This window comes from Octopus sinensis, linkage group LG2, assembly GCF_006345805.1.
Source record: "Octopus sinensis linkage group LG2, ASM634580v1, whole genome shotgun sequence".
Taxonomy (NCBI): Eukaryota; Metazoa; Mollusca; class Cephalopoda; order Octopoda; family Octopodidae; genus Octopus; species Octopus sinensis.
In genome coordinates this window covers 179,400,000-179,414,999 of record NC_042998.1, presented here as the reverse complement: position 1 = coordinate 179,414,999, position 15,000 = coordinate 179,400,000, and the positions used below count along the sequence as shown (strand labels likewise).

The following is a 15,000-nucleotide window of genomic DNA, read 5'->3' as shown; positions in this document are numbered from 1 at the left end:
GGTGGAGGAAGGGCGATAGAAGATACTTGCTCAAGGTGTCACACACTTGGACTGAACTTGAAACCATGTGGCAAAGACAGACTCAGACCGCTAATCATGAAACCCAGTCCTTCTTCCCCCTCACCCTCACTCCACCCTAGACGTTGTATATTCGGCCCTTCATCAACCCATATTTTCTCACAGTCACTGACCGAGTCATCATGATTTAATATGAAGTGTTAACATCATTCTCAAAGCTCTCAGAGGGCCTGTAAAGGCCACAGCCATATCCCCTTTCTCCAGACGCAGTATCAGTTGGAAGTTTACTAACATACTGCACAGTCTCATGTTCTGTAAAAGTAAAAACTAGTTTTGGTAGCAATGTAGTTGTTGTTATTGCTGCTCCTGGTGATGGTGATAGTGATGGTGATGGTGGTAATGGCGGTGATTGTGGTAGTTAGTAGCTGTATTGTAAATGTTGCTATAGTACTCTCTCCAGAGTATAGAATATCAGTTCAAGTTTTATAAATAAATAACTACATCTAAACTTGGTACACATTGATTAGCTATACATCAACTCTATAACAATGGCGACTAACTAAATCACAATAAGTAAAGAATCTTTAGAAAATATAAAAGCATGATGCTCATTTCAACAGAAGCATGAAAAATGTGCTCCTCTTTTTGTCAGTATTCTTTGGGGGGAAAAAAAATCTTGTCTGGCATATGACCAATACAGTTTTTGTGCCTAACTACACTTACTTGTTGCATGATAGGTAGTTATCCTATTAACAGTTTGAAATTCAATAAAATTCCAAGACTAAGAAAGAATCAGCATGATTGAAAAAAAATATATACTATAAAAAAAAGTGAAAAAAAATATGGGCAAAAATGATAAAATTATAAATCCACTCTGCGATGGCTATATATTTAGTAAAAATTCAAATGTTGATAATGATTTCAATATTTTTCTTTATCAACCTAAACCTATGATGTTTACACACAAGTGTGTGTGCTATCTCATATACTTATATATATACACATATCTATATATATATTTATATATACTGTTGTGTCTGGGGAGAGTCATTTTCTTTCTGTGCCTTATAATGTAAGTCACTCACCAGTAAAATTTTCAAGACTATTGAAAAGGCTGCAAGATGCAACGAAAATTTTAGGAAAATAAAAATAAGAAATAAGTGGAAATTTTACTGGTGAATGTGTTACATTACAAGGCACAAAAAGAAAATGACTCTCCCCAGACACAACAGAATATGCTTCAACACACGAACTCATATAAAGAATCTTGCAAACCAAATCCAAAAACAAAATATTTATATATACATATCTATATATATATTTATACATCATACATATCTATTTATATATATTTATATATATATTTATACACACACATTTATATATATCTGTAAGGTGGTTGGCATTAAGAAAACAGTCAGTGAAGCTTCGGGTAGTCTTCTGGCTTGCCAGCTCCTGTCTCACCGTTCAACCCATGCCAGCATGGAAAACAGATGTTAAATGATGATGATGATGATGATGACATGTATATTCTTTTATTTCTTTACTTGCTTCAATCATTTGATTGCAGCCATGCTGGAGCACCGCCTTGCAGTATTTTTAGTCAAACAAATCGACCCTGGTACTTATTCTATGTAACCATAGTATTTATTCAATCAGTCTCTTTTGCTGAACCACTGGGTTACAGGGACATAAACACACCAGCATCACTTGTCAAGCAATGGTGGTAGGGACAAACACAGACACATACACAAATACACATACACACACACATATATAAATATATATATATATATATATATATACTAGCAGTATCGCCCGGCGTTGCTCAGGTTTGTAAGGGAAATAACTATATAAGCACTTTTAGAGAGTTATAGCAAAAAAATGCATTAAAAATGGAATAAAAAATGATGGTAATTTTTTTTTTAAATCGTTGACTCAGTGTCTTCAAGCCATGAAGTCGTTGTTCTAAAAGAACGCTGGTCTCTTTAACAACGCTTTACGACGTTGATTTCCTTACACTCCCTTCCCCACAGCTTCACGAGGGAGAAGCAAACAGGTGCAGGTGTGACCATGGACGCCAACTCCGCCGCCATCGACACACGAAAAATTATGCATTAAAATGGAATAAAAAATTATGTTAAATTATTTTTAAAATCGTAGACTCATCGTAGACGCGCACTAATACTCAGACGGGCTCGATATGAATCACGACTATAAGATACCGAATTTGGTTAAACTGCACCGCAAAATGTGGGAGTAGTTAGGAATCTAAATCGAAGGGGACAGACACTTACACAACTACAGTTTTATATATATAGATATATATATATATTTGAGAGGCTTCTTTCAGTCTCTGTCGACCAATTCCACTCACAAGGCTTTGGTTGGCCCGAGGCTATAATAGAAGATACTTTCTTAAGGTGCCACACAGTGGGACTGAACCCAGAACCATGTGGTAGGGAAGCTAATTATTTTAACAACAGTAGACTAACTGTTGTATGTTTTAAGCCCCAAATAGTGACCCACACTACACTGTTATAACCAAATATTTGGAAAAAGTTATGTATTGTACCAATACACATATATAAATATATATATATGTGTGTGTATATATATATATATATATATATAGTTAGATAGATAGTCAGACAGACAGACAGACACAGACAGACCAATATAGATATATATGAAGTATATAAAAAAAGGAAAAAAAACTGTAGTTATAGAGAATATTTGATTCATAATCCAGGTTGATACAGATCGAATATAAATTCTACAAATTGTTTCGGCGTCTAATTAATTCCAAAGACAAAAACGGAAAACTCTTGAAATAAAAATTAGATTCTTCGTCAGGAATTACAAAATTGAAGATATTGATAATAGCTTAAAATTCACGACAAACTTCATTCCATCAGGTTAATGGGTTCGATGATGTGATGATAATGTGTGGATGAAGACTGATATGAACTTGCATGCATACACATACACACACAGTTGCATATACATACAGATATTAAAAAAAACAAAGATATTCAAATGCAAAAAGCCAAACAAAACAAAATTTAGTTAGAATGAACCAGTTGTATTTTTTTTGGTTTTTTGGGGTTTTTTTTTTATGAAAACAAAGTTTCTGGTTGTTCTCATTCCAATTCCTCATTCCTCTTCTGAAGATATCATCTTTTGTGCAACACTGGAGATGGCACCAGTGGTAGGGAACATCAGTGGTGGGGAGCAACAGTAGTGGCAATGGTGGTGGTGGTGGAAGCGAAAATGGCAGTGGTGGCAGCAGCAATTGTGGCAGTGGTGTAGTTGTTGTTGGTGGTGGTGGTTTGCTCAATGATGGTAGTGGTGGTGGCAATGCTGGAGGGGAGGGTGGAAATGGTGGCAGCAGCAGCAATGGTGATGTTGGTGGTGGTGATGATGATGATGATAATGGGCATAGTGTAGGGGAGTGAAGGTATATAACGCAGGGTGTTGTGTAGCGAGGGTGCAGTGTGGTATGGTATCATGCATTGGATTGAAGTATGTGTGGTATGTGTTTATAAGAGAGAGGATTTAGAAAATGGTAAATGAAAGAATCAGTTTTGAACTTGGCTTCTTCATGTTTTTTGGAGGGTTCTTTTATTTTTTTTTTGCCTTTTTTTTTCTTTCTTTTGGCAGATTAGTCTAGCTCTTGTAGGCTATCTTTCATTTGTTTTCAAAAGTCCAAACAAGTTACAGTAACAACAACAACATCAACCAACTACAACAACTAACTACAACAACTCCCAAAACACGTTTGACAACATCAGCAACAACATCAACCAGAATAATAACAACAACAACTGCAATAATAATAATGATAATAATAATAATAATAATAATAATAATATAATAATAATAACAATAATGATAATAATAGTAATAGTATAATTGGAGAAGCTAACAGGATGAAGGGATCTGTTTATGTATTATCTCATTTTTTTAGACATGCCATAAAGGATTAAATGATAACACAACCAGCCCCCCCTCTTTATCTTTCCATGACCCCCCACCATTACCTCGCACACCCATACATATAAATCCAGGAAAGATATAAAAAAAACTTATTACATTGTTGTTATCGCTTCTCCCTATCTTTATTACTTTCACACAACTCCCTTCTTACTGGTTTATTGCCACCAGGCACGAAGCCCTCCCTATATCTTTATGGAAAAAGGGGGTATGATGTTGTAGCATTCATACCTTACTCATTAGATTAAAATGATATGAAATGACATTTAATAAACACGTCTTACCTTTATGGTTAATTATAATCACTACACAATCCTTCAATTTTATTAAAAATTCATTGTTGTCATTGGAAAGAGATGAATTGGATAGATTTGGTCAAGCGTCAGAACAAATATTGCTAGCTTGTTTGTTCTGAGTTCAAATCCCATGAAAGTCAGTTCTATATTTTAATTTTCCGGGGATGCTAAAATAAAATAACAGATAATTACTGAGACTGATTTAATCAACTAAACTCTTTCCCCCTAAATTTGTAGCCTTGAGCTTATGTGGGGCCGATAAATTAAGTACCAGTTATGCACTGGAGTCAATGCAATCGACTTGATCCCTTTGTCTGTCCTTGTTTGTCCTCTCTATGTTTAGCCCCTTGTGAGCAATAAAGAAATATATTATCATCATTATCATCATCATTATTATAATTACTAAGGTGGTGAGTCGGCAGAATTGTTAGCACACTGGGTAAAATGCTTCACGGTATTTCACCCGTCGCTATATTCTGAGTTCAAATTCCACCAAGGTCAACTTTGCTTTTCACCCTTCCAGAGTCAATAAATTAAGTACTAGTGAAACACTGGAATCAACTCATCCTTTCCCACTGAGGTCGACTTTGCCTTTCATCCTCTTGGTGGGGGTCAATGAATTAAGTACCAGAGAAGCACTGGGGTCAACATAATCAACTAGTCCTCTCCTCCAAAATTTCAGGCTTTGTTCCGTTAGTAGAAAGGATTATTATTATTATTATTATTATTATTATTATTATTATTATTATTATCATTATTATTACTATAATTACTAAGGTGGTGAGCTGGCAGAAATGGTTGGCAGTATTTCATGTCTTTATGTTCTGAGTTCAAATCCCACCGAGGTCGACTTTGTCTTTCATCCTTTCAAGGTCGATAAATTAAGTACCAGTTGCATACAAGGGTCAATCTAATTGACTGGCCCCCTCCTCCGAAATTTTAGGCCTTGTGCCTACAGTAGAAAAGATTATCATTATTATTATTATTACTGAAAGGTAATAGTTAGGCAAGCTCTGTAGCACATCAGACAAGAATCTCTTGTTCCAGCTTTTTACATTCTGAGTTCAAATCACATCAAGATCAACTCTTTCTTTCATGCTTTGAGAGTCAATCAAATAGTACCAGACAAGTACAGGGGTGGATAATCAGCTGCTCTCTCTTCACAAAATATATATAGCTTTGTGCATACGATTGTAGTTTTGACACATGGACTGGATGATGTGTGGTGTTCTTGAGCAAGACACTTCATTTCATATTTCTTCAGTCCACTCAGCTGGTAAAAATGAGTAATGCTGCCAGTGACTGGCGACCTGTCCTGGGGCTCAATTTATAAACCACATAATCCTGGAAAACTGGCCTTATGAATTGACCCCAGTAATTTTTTTTAGCTGAAAAAGACTTTGGTCAGCTCTAAACTACAGTAGAAGACACCTGCCCAATGTGCCATGCAGTGGGACTGAACCCAGAACCATGTGGGTGGGAAGCAAGCTTCTTACCACACAGCCACTCCTGTGCCTATAAGTTTGCTTTGTAACTTAAACACGATGTATTATGGTATATTATCTTGGCACTAAATACTATTTCATGTCTTTGACTGTTTCTCTAGTGGATGAAGGAGGCATAATAGTGGAACAGGGATTAGCAAGGTCATTCTGGTAGTTTGGATATGAAATCTTTCTTGGAATTTGATGTAAAATTTCTATTGAGGAAGCAACACAATGACATGCACATACACACACACCACATACTAATCCTTCGCCCTCGTTGCCATAAATAATGACAACAACAACAACAACAAATAGGTGCCACAATTCAAATTTTGACATCTGGTGGCATTGCAGAGCATCCCGAAATCTTAATTAACAAATTACAGACTGCTATTGCCTTCCTCTGGAGCTTAATCAATACTACAGGGATAATTAAACTCTATCTTGTTCAATGAACTTCCGCACAGTTTCCGTCCAAAATTCCACTCACAAAACATTAGTCAACCTGAGGCTATAAAAAAGACCCTTGTCCAATGTTCCGCATGGCTGGATCGAACCCAAAATTTACATACTTGCAATGCAAACTTATTAACCGCACACACACATGCACGCGCATACACACACGCACGTGCCTACACACACGCACGCGCATCACATATAGCTATGCTTACGGCTATAAGTAATGACTAATACAAGAACTAAACATGCAGTGATTACAGAAGATGTTGGTAAGGAAGGGACCGGGGGATGATGGAGAGGCCAGTAGGAAAACAAAAAAAAAACCCCCAGAAAAATATATGAAAAGATGTACAAGTAAATCAAATTGAAGAAGTAAATGATTGTGATCATGATGAAGATGACGATGACGATGATGAAGAAGAAAAAGTAGGAGGAGATGAAAATGGTAAAGAACAGAGAAGAAAAAAATGAAGATGAATGAAGAAGAGAAAGAGGTAGAAAAGTGACAATGATAATAATGCAGAAAGAGAAGGAACTAGAAGACTTCACGATGGGAAAAGGTGAAATAACTAAAAGAAAATGAAGGTAGAACAGAATAATAAATACAGTGAAAGAAGACGAAGAAATTAAATAGAAGATGAAGATGTACTAAATAAATAAATAAAGCCAGCAACTCTTCCCCCGCCTTCTACTGATTCTTTCCTGGTGATACAGGGGAACAAGTTGGTGCGGGGGGGGGGGGGGTAGTTGGGATTTTCGTTTGGGTATCTTATCTTAAATCAGTTTACACAGCTTTCTGTTTACTAATTGTTGTGGCTAATAACAATAAAAAGAAATGGGAAAAAAAATATATAACGTTGCAAAAATGAGCAGACAAGCCAATAGGAATCAATCAGCAATACGGTACCTACAGTAAATAAGCATGTTAATGTCTTCTTTTAATCCCTTTAAATCTAATAATATGAATAGACAGCAGCAACAACAACAACAACAACAACCACGATAATAACAATAATGTAAACAACAACAATAAAAGTAACGCGATGAGATAATAAGGCGATGTATATAGCTATTTATTTAATTATTTAGTTTCGTATTTTGAGTTTAGAAATGTTTTCTATTTTCGTCTGTTTTACACGTTTTTAATTTAGTTTTTTTTTTTCTTCTGTATATGAGTGTTCTTTTTGTTGTTGTTTGTTTTTGTTTTCTTTGTCATTGCTTCAAGGAAGCTGGATGCTAAGATGATGTTTAATATGTCTCAATGAAGCAGATTAGCATGCCTCAAGCGAGAAAGAGTAAAAAAAAAAAAAAAATGGCAAAGGGCAGTGTTGGGGGAGGTTGTTATTGATGGTAGTGGTGGAAGTGTGTTGAAGATGGGGAGCCGTGGTGTTAATAATAGTGGTGGTGGTGGTGGTGGTGGTGGTGGTGTTTGTGAATCCAATTTATTAGATAGGACTGTAAATAATAATAATACTCTTCCATCCATCCCAGCCTCTGCCTTCATCCTCTCTCTTCTTTTCCTTAACCATCATCATCAGTAACAACAGCAGCAACATTACATTAGCGATTTTCTTTAATATCGCCTGCATCTTTTCGTTCTCCTTTCCTAATTCCTTACAATCTTGACCATCATCATCATCACTACCACACTAACCACCACCATCACCATCATCCATTTCACTAAGCCATACCGAAAGTTCTAGAACTTTAAAAACTATTTGTTATCGGTTTTCACTGCTTTGTCTTGGCTTTTTTCAATGGGTCTGTAGTCTTTGTAACTAACTTTTCTCTTTAAAACGTGTGCCTGAATTGTATGTGCACGAATGTGTGTACGTATCTATATTTTATGTCAACCATTTTCTGAACAATATATACCATTGACTTAAGAATTTCCAAAGACCCCATTACTGGTTTACTACTTTTCAGTTAGTGAGAGAGACAAACGATGTCTGTACCATTCATTTAAAATTCAATAACACAATGTATTTTTGTTTGACGTACTGGTTTGTAGGTAATTCTCTCATTAATGTGCATACCCATTGTACATATACACTTTCGTTAAGAAGGGCATCTTACTGTTAAAACTATGCCAAAAACTTTATGTACGAGTGAAACATCACTCTTGACACATGTAGGAGGTCAGTAACTGTAGTGAAGGCACTTGCCCAAGGTGTCATGCTGTGAAATGTTTGAGAATATATTGGTGCCTAGGATTTCCTACTTGAATTCATTTTTAAATATCATGGCATCACCATTACCATTATCTTTATAATCAATCATCATAATCCTCGTTACACTCTTGTTACCTCCATCATCTTCATCATTAATATCGTCATCATCATTGTTACTGATCTCATCATCATCGTCATCATCAGCATCATTACCTTCATCATCCTCAGCATCATCATCATCATCCTTGCACTTCATCATCATAATCATCATCATCAACAACATCATCCTCAACAAGTAACTACAAAATATGAATATATGTATAACAAATCGAGATAAACTCAAATGAAATCCCGAAGGAATACACCAAAAGACAAAAAAAAAATAAAAAGAGGAAAAAAGAAAGAAAGAGAAAATGTGGGTAACAGGGTACCAGACTCTTATCTGGTTTTCTGCATAGTCTTACATCTGTACGAGCATTTTTTTGGTAATACAAGAAGTTATAATTTCTGAAGTATTTAAATTTAAATAAACATGCATTTACTTTTAGTGAGGGTGGTATGTATTAGAAGGGTTTGTGGGATGATAAGATACGGAGAGTTAGCGGAAAAATTGCAACTGCATTGCAGAAGGAGTGTAGTAGGAAGGTGGAGGAAGCTGTAAAATAGGGTGATGTGGTGGTGAAGAGTGATATGTGGCTTGGTATGTTGTAAGTGGTGGTGGAGCAGTAATATGGAGTGTGATGTAGGGTGTAGTAGAAGCATGGGGGAGAGTTGTGTGTGTGTGGGGGATTTTTTATTTATATTGGTTTTGTTTAGGGTTTTTTTTCTATTTTCTTTATTTTGTTGTTGTTGTTGTTTAGCCCCTGGTAGCACTCGTAAAATAACCTATGATCAAAGATATTACAACCTTGAGATGACCATCACAATTTTTTTTTTTTAGACATAAGCACTGGAGTGGCTGTGTGGTAAGAAGCTTACTTCCCAACCACATAGTTCTGGGTTCAGTCCCACTGCGTGGCACCTTCACATATATATATATATATATATATATGTGTGTGTGTGTGTGATGGGCTTTTTCAGTTTCCATCTACCAAATCCACTCACAAGGCTTAAGTCAGCTGAAGGCTATAATAGTCCCACTGTGTGCCCGAGGTGCCACACAATGGGACTGAACCCGGAATCATGTGATTGGGAAGCAAGCTTTTTACCACAGAGCCACTCCTGTATGTACAAAATCAATAAATAAGTCTTTATTTAGATGATACTATCCCCGAAAATGGTGGGATACTGTGGTAAGGTGTAAGGAGGAATTAGATCAAAGTTGGTAGTGTTGACAGACGAACCAACTGAAAAAATAGTGAGGTGGTGGAGTGAGGGTGCGGGTGAATTTGGAGGAATTTGACTCTTTGAAATGTCACCTCAGCAATGTTAGTTAGCATGGTAAAATAGATGAGTGTTTGGACAGGGCGCTTGAAAAAGGAAAGGAGGAAAATAAGGTAGTTTGACAGATCAGCATTTTAACATAACCTGTGACTTATTCTCAGTGGCTTACTCTTCAGTTACTAACTGACACACACACACATGAATGCATACACACACACACACACTCACAATCACACATACACACAAAACATATACACACACAAAGCACAAAGCATATACACACACAACACACACACACACACACATACAACACACACAAACATACACACACACAAAAACATACACACACACACACACACACAACACACAAACATACACACACATTACACACAAACATACACACACAACACATACACACAACACATGCACACAAACATACACACACATACACACAATACACACACACAGCACACACACACACACACACACAGTCACACACACATATACACACACAACACACACACACACACACACAACACACACAAACATACACACACACAAAAACATACACACACACACACACAACACACAAACATACACACACACAACACATACACACAAACATACACACACAATTACACACAAACATACACACACAACACATACACACAACACATGCACACAAACATACACACACATACACACAATTACACACACAGCACACACACAACACACACACAGTCACACACACATATACACACACAACACACACACAACCTCTTTCACTAACTCCATCTCTCAGTCCTTCCTTCTGTCACACACACTCTCTTTTTCTCTCTCTTTCATTCCCTCTCCCTCTCTCTCTCTCTCACACACACACTTGCACACACACACATACATGCAATCACACGCATGTCCATTTTGTGTACATCTGTAAATATCACCTCCAGTATAGATTTGCACACACACACACACACACACACACACACACACACACTCAAACACTTTTATATACACACACATACAAACATAACATATACATATACATGTACAATATATATTAAAATAAAATATTAATAGATAACTATTCAATCATGTGTGTGTGTGTGTTTCGTGTGTTGTGTGTGTGTATGTCATGTGAGTACATGTCTGTATGCGTGTATGTGATAAACACATACAAACATATATCTAAACCCTTAGCATTTAATCTGGCTATATTCAACCCAAATATTAATCTCACACCTACCCCTACAATGTCATGATAAAAATACACAAAATCACCATAGAAATATTGAAGCTAGAAGATAATGTGTGATTAATTGAAAACAATATGAATAAATAAGCAACGGCTCAGTGGTTTGAGCGTCGGGCTCACAATCATGAGGTACTGAGTTCAATTCCCAGACTGGGCTGTGTGTTGTGTTCTTGAGCAAGACACTTTATTTCACATTGTTCCAGTTCACTCATCTGTAGAAATGGGTTGTGATGTCACTGGTGCGAAGCTGTATCAGCCTTTGCCTTTCTCTTGGATAAAATTGGTGGCATGAAGAGGGGAGGTTGGTATGCATGAGTGACTGCTGGTCTTCTATAAACAACAATGCCTGGACTTGTGCCTTGGAGAAGAACTAAGTGTAATCCTTTGGTCATGAATGACCAAAGGGGGTCTTTTCTTTACATTTGACAAAGTAATTTGAATGCTAAAGGGTTAAATTTGTACAATTATATATTCATATGCACATGTTGAAGACTAGAAAGTGTAGTCCACTTCTTTTAATTTTATGTGACAAAGTAAAAGACCTCATCCCCACCCCCTTCATACCACCACCACAGCCATTTCCAAAATACAGGGCAAACACACTGAATTGTTCCCAGCCTTCCACCTTCACAACTTCAAAATCTGCAGCTGGCACTGGACACAGTGAAGTGAGGTGTAATGGAATGGAGGAATCAAAGAATTCAACACATTCAAACAATGAAAGTTAGAGAGGATACCAATTCCGAGTTCTGAGAAAGCTAGAATGCTTTTAAAGCAAACCTGATACGGTATTTGTACAATTGTCGTAATAGTTCTAATAGCATTGGATGACGACTTCTAACAGGTTACACGAAATCTTGGTAAAGTCTGAAGTCTAGGAATGTACGTCAAATAGCTGTGAGGATGGAATCTTGTCATAATTACTGTTCTGTTACCCACATACACCTCCCTTCAACCACACACACACACACACATACATATATACACACATATACAGACACATGCTCATACACATAAATACAGTCAAATGTGTTTTTTCCTTCTTCTCGTACCATGCCAGTTTTACAGGCATTGGCAATCATGAACATTCACATCAAAGTCTGAAGAATCAAGAATTTTCTTGAGAACAATACGGTAATGAATTACCATTACCTTTTGCTGATTTATTTACAGTTTCTTCTGCTTGTCTTCTGCTTTTTCTGAGCTTACCCTTGAGGTACAGAGCTTATTTAAAACCCTTGGACAGGGTTCAAATGACATCAAGGCATTTTCATACACTGGTAAGTTAGCGTGACATATGTCTAGGGTCCAGCTATCCCGAAGTCCTATATGATTTATACACATGACCATCAGCTGCTATGTGACACATATCTAGGGTCCTTAACAGGTACTACCACCCCAAGCTAGGGAGGAGTGGTGGCTAAAGAGTAAATTCATGGCTCCAAAACTCTTGAATTCCTAAGTTGAAACCTCACTACTGGATGTAGCAAGCTGACAAAATCATTACTGTGCTGGAAGAAATACTGCCGAGCATTTCTTCCAGCCTTACATTCTGAGTTCAACTGCTGCCGGGGTCAACTTTGCCTTTCATCCTCTTGGGACTGACAAAATAAGTACCAGTTAAACACTGGGCTCAATGTAATTGATTTACCCCACCCCCTCCGAATCCCTGGCCTTGTTCCAAAATTTGAAACCAATATCTTGCCCAGAACAGATATGTTTTTTCCAGGCTTTAATACTCAGTCTAAACTCAACTTTAGAAAATTATTGATACACCATAACTTAGAAAGAAATTCTATGCCTTTTTGCATGATCTGTTGTTAGAAATAGCAATCAAATCACCCTCAAATCACAAAATATTGGTCTTTACAAAAATTGAAGGACACAGTAGAAAATGTACTTCTAGTAGCAAAAAGACAGGATGTTGGTGGCATTGGTAATGATGGTAACGGTGGTGGTGGTCATGATGACAATAATAATGATGATGATGATGATGGTGATGACAACAACGAAGGTGATGATGATATGATGACAATAATGATTAATGATGATGATAAATGATGATGATGATGATAATGATGATGATATCACTAAACATTTTTCTTTTCTTTCTCTATTTCAGATGGTAATGTCTTAAGCAACCAACCATTCCACCTCAATTGGGCCATCATTTCAATGGAGAAAAATCTGTTCAAAGTAAACGAAGTTGAAAAATTATTAAATATCACACTTTGGAGGCGAGGTTATGTTGGTACAACATGTTATATAAGTGAGTAGAAATGTATATTTTATCTAATGGAATTATTTACATGTTATTAATCAGCATTACACATACTTTCAAAACAACCTCTCTACCTTTCTACCTCTTATATTTGTTACCCCACACCGTCTTATCTCCTCTGTCTGTTTCCCTCACTGTCTCTCTTTATAGGTATACGCTTTGTTATTCACTATGTACCTGTGTGTATATGTACTACTTTCATTTCCAACAGGTCGTATATCTGTGAGAGTTTTACATATATAGATATGCATATATACACTCACACATATACACATATATATGTATATATGCATACTTATATATGTGAATATATATATATATATATATATAATATATATATATAATAATAAATATTAGGGAATAAATCCAAATTTACAGGGAAAAAATCAGATTTAGGATTAAATCCAATTTTATAGTAAAATATTATAAAATATTATTAGAGACAAAACCACTATTTTGCAAAACAAACAAGGAAAGACATAATCAATACATAAAATTTTAATAAATAGTCAAAAAAACCGCCACTACAATCGTTTCTTGTCTTGATCGACAATCTTCAGGTGGACTTCCAATAATTCAGTGTCAAATTATGAAGTTTTTTGACTATTTATTAAAATTTTATGTATTGATTAAGTCTTTCCTTGTTTGTTTTGCAAAATAGTGGTTTTGTCTCTAATAATATTTTATATATATATATATAATATATATATATATATATATATATATATATATATATATATATTATATATATATTATATATATATAATATAATATAATATAACATTATATATATATATATATATATATATATAATATATATATAATATATATATATAATATAATATATATATATAATATAATATAATATAATATAATATATATAATATATATATATATATATTATATATATATATGTATATATCAGACTTTTCCATTTTCCTGAGTGTCAAACTAATACACTTGCTTGTTGTTCTTACACTTGTCTTCATCTTTTGTTTTCCTATAAATTTGAACTATATATATATATATATATATATATATATGTAATTACATACACATATGAATAAATACACACACATATATTTATGTATATATGCATTCCATTACCTCTGTTTCCTCCATGCATTTATATATCCTATTCATATTACTTTCCGTCCATTTCTTTCAATGTGTATAAACATGAACATATACATATATGTGCACACATGAAACACACCCACACATACTTACATATGGATATATATATGCACATATCTAACTCTTCTGTAATATTCTCTAATATTTATATTAATGTAAATACAGACAACTTCTCTTTAGTAAACATTCAATCAATCTCACATACATGCCACCTACCAACTAACCCCGCCAGACTTAAAGTAGACTATTTGTGATGGCAGAGGTTGGGGGTCTTTCATCAAATAGGATAAAGTCAGTTTGATTCAGTTGCAGTAGTACATTTATAGGCAATAAATACCCTCACCCTTCTGATAAGAACATATATGTATACATAATATATAAACACACAGACACACACACACACATATATATATATATATATATACATGTGTGTCCATACACACACACATATATATATATATATATATATATGTATGTATATTTTTACACACATATAGATAGACAGATAGACAGCCAG

General features: G+C 35.3%; 1 protein-coding gene across 1 annotated transcript in view; it reads left to right on the top strand.

The window, feature by feature from the left end:
- Window positions 1-15,000, top strand: part of LOC115228986 (extracellular matrix protein 3-like) — a 507,023-nt gene that overhangs the window by 410,864 nt on the left and 81,159 nt on the right. Inside the window, exon 3 of the mRNA XM_029799424.2 lies at window positions 13,188-13,334. Coding sequence (XP_029655284.1) covers window positions 13,188-13,334 — 147 coding nt within the window. The remainder of the gene's footprint in view (window positions 1-13,187; window positions 13,335-15,000) is intronic.